This window comes from Lepidochelys kempii, chromosome 2, assembly GCF_965140285.1.
Source record: "Lepidochelys kempii isolate rLepKem1 chromosome 2, rLepKem1.hap1, whole genome shotgun sequence".
NCBI classification, from domain to species: Eukaryota; Metazoa; Chordata; order Testudines; family Cheloniidae; genus Lepidochelys; species Lepidochelys kempii.
Window position 1 is genome coordinate 4,560,936 of NC_136381.1, and position 7,608 is coordinate 4,568,543.

General features: G+C 54.5%; 1 protein-coding gene across 1 annotated transcript; it reads left to right on the forward strand.

Annotated features, from left to right (window-relative positions):
• Nucleotides 1-6,496: 6,496 nt before the first annotated feature.
• On the forward strand, nucleotides 6,497-7,408 carry MAFA (MAF bZIP transcription factor A). Its single transcript, XM_073329329.2, has one exon. The coding sequence runs from the start codon at nucleotides 6,497-6,499 to the stop codon at nucleotides 7,406-7,408; it is 912 nt and encodes a 303-aa protein (XP_073185430.2).
• Nucleotides 7,409-7,608: the final 200 nt, after the last annotated feature.

The window sequence follows — 7,608 nt, forward strand, 5'->3', positions numbered from 1 at the left end:
CCTTCGAAACAAAACAAATGTCCTTAGGCCTCCGACTTATTTAAACCTGAAGGCCCTTTAAAAATCAAATTCCCCTTTTTGCCACCTGTGCTATATTTTCTTTAGTTCTTCGCCCTTCACGCAGCCTGTAGCAATGATCACTTTCACACTGGAGCTTCTAGTTTTGCTGATCCAATTGCCGGCTTCGGCGCTTAGAGGCTAAAGCGATGGGTAGGACGATGCGTGTACCGTTTCTTTAAATCTGTCCCAGCGGGGCTGGGCAGGAAGGGCTGTGGGGTGAGCTCTAGGCAGAAGCCCTACAGGGAAGTGGAGTAGGAGCAGCTGAAGGAAAGGCAGTTTTCCTTGTTCTAATCAAGTTCCTTGTTCAATGCTAGGTGAAAGTGACACTTTCTGTGGAATGAATTTTCAGAAGTGCCGAGCACTGTCAGTTCCTCTGGACTTCATAGATTACCAGGACGGAAGGGACCACTGTGATTGTCTCATCTGACCCCCTACTTGACAAACCCAGAGAACTGTCCCCAAGTCATTCCTACAGCAGGTCTTTTAGAGAAATAGCCAGTCTGGATTTTAAAATGGTCAGTGATGGAGAATCCACCATCATGCTTGGTAAGCTGTTCCAATGGTTAATTACCCTCACTGTTAAAAATTTACATCTTATTTCCAGTCTCAAGTTGTCTCGCTTCAACTTCCTGCCGTTGGATCATGTTAGAGCTTTTCTCTGCTAGACTGAAGAGCCCGTTATCAAATATCTGTTCCCTGTGTAGGTACTTACAGACTGTGATCAAGTCACCCCTTAACCTTCTCTTTGTTAAGCTACATAGATTGAGCTCCTTGTTGGGTCTATCACTATAAGGCAGGTTTTCTAATCCTGTAATCATGTTCGTGGCTTTTCTCTGAACGCATTCCAATTTATCAACCTCCTCCTTCAATGGTGGGCACCAAAACTGGACACAGGATTCCAGCAGCAGTTGCATCAGCGCTGAATAAAGAGGTAAAGTAACCTCTCTGCTCCTACTAAAGATTCCCATTTCCACATCCAAGGATCGCATTAGCTTTGTTGGCCACAGTGTCACACTGGGAGCTCATGTTCAGCTGATTGTCCACCACGACCCCCAAGTCTTTTTCAGAGTCCCTGCTTCCCAAGATAAAGTTCCCCATCCTGAACCATGGCCTGTGTCCTTTGTGTCCTATATATTTACACTGAGCCAGATTAAAATGCACATTGTTTACTTGAGCCCAGTTTAATTGCTCTGTATCAGTTACCTATGCTCTTCATTATTAACCTCTCCCTCCATTTTTGTGTCATCTGCAAACTTTATCAGGGACGGTTTTATGGTTTCTTTCAGGTCATTAACAAAAATGTTAAATAGCAGAGGGCCAAGAGCCGGAGGATGATGACCCAGGTGCAATTACATTTTGAGACCTATCAGTTAGTCAGCTTTTAATCCATTTAGTGGATGTATTAATAGCCTATGCAGTACTCTTGATTCTGATTCCTTCTGCTGCCTTTTTACGTGCCCAAATACTGTAGCTAATGTTCCAAAGCTCCAATTATTAATGCTTCAGTTGGAGCTGGGCATCCTCAGTGTTGTGTCTGTAGGTGCCGAACTACCCTAGAATTGTCCGTTTTTAAATGGCTTTTGAGATCTGTTCCGATTTGTAATTAGCGTGGGGTGGAACTTCATAGACTGGGCAGCTCCTGAGGGTGGATTTCTGGGGAAGGAGGCAGGCCTTTTTGGGACTCTGCTGCACCCCAGCTGCCAGAAGATCTTGTACTTTGATTGTGAACTATTTGGGGGCAGGGCTTGTCTTTTTGTTCTGTGTTTGTAAAGCGCCTAGCACAGTGGGGTCCTGCTCTGTGACTGTGGCTCCTAGCTGCTATGGCTAAACAAATAATACATCACCATAATACAGCAGCTGGTAGCATTAATTGAAGAAAACCCATCCCTGCGCCCACCCACCTTTGCAGTTGCTGGAGAGGAGGAGAGGTTGGGTTTTTTGGAACCGATCAGAGGAGACGAGAGAACAAAGATCCTTCCTCCTGTACCTCACCCCAGCTGAGGTTGGGATCAGGCTTCTCGCAGGATCGCAACTCTGGCTCCCTGAGCCAACCCAGCGCCGCCTCCTTTGCTGAGCCAGCAGGAGCTGTGCAGAGCCTGTCTGAGCAGGAGGCCTTTGCTTTGCAGCTATCTCACTCTGTATCAAGGGGCGAGTGACAGCCGTGGGGTGGAGGTGCAGCTTCCTCTTGACTCCAGGGCAGCCCATCTGGTGACCTTAGGGGAGAGAGCCCTTACTTTTAAAGCCGTGTGAGTGTTCTTCAGGAACACTTCTAAACAACACAGCCTGCAGCACCGTGACCGCCCGCCGGGCTGTCTTGGGGCCGTTAAGGTGGGATACTGGAGTATGGTTTTAAACGGATACCGCTGAGACTGGGATCTTGCAAGGTTACTGGAGTGGCTGCATTGTTAGACTCTGCATGGATTGGACTGACTCTCGCCGGGCTTTCCAGTGAAGCCTTAGGAAATGCCAGGCTGGGTCATCTAGTCCAGTATCCTGTCTCTGACACTGCCCAGCACTAGATGCGTCAGAGGGATGTACGAGAAATGCCCCAGTGCACAGCTATGGACAGCGGAACAGACGCCTAGGGAGGGTGTGGAAGCTCCTTCACTGGAGGCTTCCAAAAGGAGGCTGGAGCCATCTGTCTGGGATGGTTTAGACACAACAAATCCTGCATCTTGGCAGGGGGTTAGACTAGCTGACCCTTGCGGTCCCTTCTAACTTGATAAAGGAATTTCCCTCCTTATTCTCATCAGTTGATGATTTGGTTTATATCCTAAAACTTGCAGATATCATTCCCTTACTTTTAATCTGACCTCATGTGACTATTCTCCAGTCCTTTGAATCCTGCTCAGCTCCTGACCTTGGTGATATCACGTAGCAGTGAGTTCCACTGGCTAACCATGCACCGCATGAAAAAGTGTTTCCTTGAAGCCATTTTAAATTTTCTGCCTTCAGTTTCCCCTTGCTCTTGTATCTGAAAGACTAAATAGGAGGAGTGCCCAATTCACCACTTTTCTCTCATTTATTATTTTGCAAACCTCTATTGTGGCCCTTCTTATTTGTTTCCTCTCTAAACTAATCTGTCCCCATCTTTTCAATCTCTTTAATCGTCAATACCTTTAATATATTAATCCTTCAGTGTTCTTCCATCTGTAGATCTTAAAGCACTTTATAAACTGGGTAAGTATCCCATTATTCCCATTGCATAGGAAGGGAAACTGAGGCACAGCAGTGCAGGGACTCTCACAGGGTTATGCAGCCAATGGGAAGCAGAACTGGAAGTAGCACCTGGTTCTCCTCTTCTCTCCTCGCCAGCCATTCTGTCCCCCTGGTTTAAGAGCCCTCAATAGACCATCAGCCCCCTCTCCCACAGCCCCCTCTCCCACAGGCTCACCCGTGTAGCATGGATCATGGCTGGAGAATGGGTATGCTGCATAAACAGTCCAGAGGACCCTGTACCTTCCAGTAGTGATGCTGTCGTGTTCATGCCATCACTGTAACCTGGCTTGGGACACACTGTGCTGGGATAATTTTCCTCCCTCAGGTTGGGATCCTTCCCCTCAATTGTGGAGAAACTCTATAGTAAGGTCAGACCTGGGAGCTTCTGGTCATCTTCCCATTGACATGCTTCCAGCCCCAAACCCTCAGTGCAGGCCAAGGGCTTCCTCCCCAAGCATGGTGGCTGGGAGCAGAGTCCAGGCACGCTACTGATTGGCCTCTCTGACACCAGGACCCCACCCTGTTGCTTGTTCTGCAGGGCGGGCATATGCATGGAACAAACTGGCACTCTTCCTGGAGCAGCAACAGACGAGGTCTCTGGGCCTTCATGCTGGGGTTCTGCCCCTGATCCTGCCTCAGCTGGGTGGTGTGTGCAAAAATAGCTGAATCCCGACCTTGCTGGGGTGGCGGTGGCAAACGAACAGTGAATCACTCCACTTGGAAATCCTGCCGTTATCTCTGTGAACTGACACTGTTGAGGGGAATGGGAACTGCGGGGCTGTGTTCTTCCCCCCAGCTAAATCTGGGGCTGTGGGATTTTGGCCAGTGGCTAGAGGATTTTTGGCACAAGATTTGGGGGCATGCCAGCCAGCAGCGCCCAGGAAGCGGGTTTGGTGCTGGCCTGGGGAACGTGGGATTGATGGAGAGACAACGAGCCCTGCAGCGGGCCGGGTTGTTAGACTCTAATTCATGCGAAATCTGACACTGCAGATATTTGAAATCAATAAGCCACGTTCTGGGTTTTTCCCTTCTCTTTTGAGGGAGGGTTTTCCCTTTTGCTTGGCTGAGCCCTGATAGGAAAGTTACAATTTGCTGAGAGCAAAGGCAGGGCATTTTAACTAGCTTATGACAACCCCAACGACAGCCAGCACGTATGACAATGAACTAACTACCCTCAGAGGGGGAAGCCTTTGGTTATTGCAGTTTGTCAGTCTGTATGTATTCGCTGTGGGATTTGAGGCAGGTGGATTGGAGGGGTGTGTGTGTGTGTGTGTGGGGGGGAAGGCAGGGTTATAAGTATGCCTGGGCTGCTTGCTGCCCTTTGTGGTACTGGGAAAAAGTACAGTTTTGGGGTCTGTATCAGTTAGTGTGACAGCTAGCGTGCATTGAAATGTGTCTTGGATGTGTACAATTTGCGTGTATTAAGATGTATGTGATTCATGCATGGCAGATATCTCCCAGTACACCTATGGAGCTAGATGCAATGTGTATATTGAAGTTTGTGTTTTTATTGTACAGAGCTCCAGGAATGCAGATGGATGTGTGTGTGTGTGTGTGTGTGTGTGTGTGTGTGAGAGAGAGAGACAGTAGTGGTGGGGGGATGCATTGCCCAGCTGTGTGCACCTTTGTTGTGGTGTGTGGTTTGCGTGTCATTATTACATCTCCATGGGTGTGTTGGGAGAATTGTGGGGTGTATCGGAGCAGTTGCCTTTTGGATTATAATTATTATGGGTAACGGCATCTCAAGCGTGGACAAGCTTGGGGTGTGCCTGCCTACTTGTGTATTTGTGTTGGGGGGAGTGCAGTGAGGCTGTATGTGTCTGGGGGGTGGGTGGAAGAGTTGCATTCACCTTTCCTGCCAGTGCACAGCAAGGGTAAAAAGTGCAAACCCAGTTTTACTGCCCTGGTAAAACTGCCCTTGACCTGCCTGAAGGGCCAAGAAACTGCCTGCCCTTGACCCCTGAAGGGCCAAGAAATCTGTCTTTACTGTCAAACTTATTTCTTCCCCTTGCCCCTGGGGCTGATGAATTCAAAGGGAGACAATTATTAGACTAGATCTGTGAATTTTGCATACAGTAAAATAAAAATGCTGGGGTTTTGTGGCATACATTTAAGGCTAAACTAATTGTTCAGAGAATCTTCTTGTGCAATGAGCCCTGGGCTCTGGATTTGCTGTGAGAAGTAAAGGGTGGGGGGGGGGTGGTTTGGGCAGCAGCCACTTACACTAGAGTAGTTTTAAAGTAACAGCTGTAGTGAGCTGTAGCTCACGGAAGCTTCTGCTCAAATAAATTGGTGAGTCTCTAAGGTGCCCCAAGTCCTCCTGTTCTTTTTACACGAGAGTAGATTCCTTGCTCTATTTATGCTACTCCCCTTCATGGCCACTGGAGGGACCTTGTCCCTGCCCCCCCCCCCCCGCCCTTACAGCTGTTCCCGCAGCAGATTGACAGCTGGCCCCGGGGTTGCTATAGGGATAGGCAAATTGCACTGGCTGTTATAGGTGGGGAGGCGGCTGCCCCCGCCCGGGGAGGCGGGGCCAGGCATTGCTCCCTATAAAAGGCGGAGTGCCCCATTCAGCACCTCAGTGCTTGCGAAGCGGGAGACGGGCCAGCGGTCGCGGGAGCTGCTGCAGCTGAGTGTGGGGGCCAGGGGCCACAGGCGGAGGGACCCTCTGGGGCCATTGCCCAGCGTTGTGGCCGGGGGGGGGGGCATTGCACTGAGCCGTCAGCCTCGGGGGGAGGGGGCCAGCGGAGCCCGGGGGAGGGGGGGGTTGCAGAGCAGAGTTCGGGGGGCTCTTTGCCGTTGGCAGCCGGCCGGCCGCCGAGCAAAGCCGGGGGGCGAGAAGAGAGACGGAGAGAGAGGCGGGCGCAGCCAAGTCCGGGCAAGACCCAGCGGGCGGGGACCGGGGGCCGCAGCGGCCCGCCCGCGCCCCTCCGATCCGGATTCTGGGGCAGCGCAACTTGCCTCTGAAGACCCCCGCTCCCCCCCCGGCTCGTGTCCGGCGCTTTCTCCCCCCGGCCCCCCATGCGCCGGCTGCGACTCTCCCCCCGGCGCCTTGGCTGAGGCTCTGAACTGCACCGCACGACCTGATTCACCCGGCCCAGGCTCAAGCCGGGGGCTCCCAGGGTCGCAGGCGGGGAGATCCGGGGCGCCTCGGGCGGGCGCAGCCGAGCCCCCCGCCGGGCAGGGCCAGCCCCGCGCCGCCGGCGCATGGACTGAGATGGCCTCCGAGCTGGCCATGAGCGGCGAGCTGCCCACCAGCCCGCTGGCCATCGAGTACGTCAACGACTTCGACCTGATGAAGTTCGAGGTGAAGAAGGAGCCGCCCGAGGCCGAGCGCTTCTGCCACCGCCTCCCCCCGGGCTCGCTCTCCTCCACCCCCCTCAGCACCCCTTGCTCCTCGGTGCCGTCCTCGCCCAGCTTCTGCGCGCCCAGCCCCGGCGGCCCCGCGGGCCCCGGCGCCGCGCCGCACCCGGGCAGCGCCGGCAAGGCGCCGCTGGAGGATCTCTACTGGATGGCGGGCTACCAGCACCCGCTCAACCCGGAGGCGCTGAACCTCACCCCGGAGGACGCGGTGGAGGCGCTGATCGGCAGCCCGCACCCGCTGCACGGCTACGAGGGCTTCCGCGGCCCGGGCTTCCCCGGCGAGGAGGCGGCCCCGGCCGGGCACCACCACGCGGCCCCCCCGCACCACCACCACGCGCACCACCACGCGGCCCCCCCGCACCACCACCACGCGCACCACCACGCGGCCCCCCCGCACCACCTCCTGCGCCTGGAGGAGCGCTTCTCGGACGAGCAGCTGGTCAGCATGTCGGTGCGGGAGCTGAACCGCCAGCTGCGGGGCTTCAGCAAGGAGGAGGTGATCCGCCTCAAGCAGAAGCGGCGCACGCTGAAGAACCGGGGCTACGCCCAGTCCTGCCGCTACAAGCGGGTCCAGCAGCGGCACATCCTGGAGAACGAGAAGTCCCAGCTGCAGGGCCAGGTGGAGCAGCTCAAGCAGGAGGTCTCCCGGCTGGCCAAGGAGCGGGACCTGTACAAAGAGAAGTACGAGAAGCTGGCCGGCCGCGGCTTCCCCCGGGAGCCGCCCCCGCAGGCTCCCCCCAAAGCCTCGGCCGAGTTCTTCATGTGAACGGGGAAAGTGGGGGGGGTGTGTGTGTGTGGGGGGGGTCCTCGGCCTCCCCACTGCCCCCGGGACTCCGTGTGCCTAGAGGGGCCGGCTGCTGTACATAGACTCCTGTTTTTGTGTGCGTCTCCGGGCTGCAAACCAACTCACCAAGCGGGCGCGCCCCCCCTCCCAGTGCGGGGCGAGGTCCCCGTCCCCCCAGCCCC

What these genes read in the sequence shown, in the direction of transcription:
- MAFA (XM_073329329.2), top strand. Translation starts at nt 6,497, where the DNA reads ATGGCCTCCGAGCTGGCCATGAGCGGCGAGCTGCCCACCAGCCCGCTG.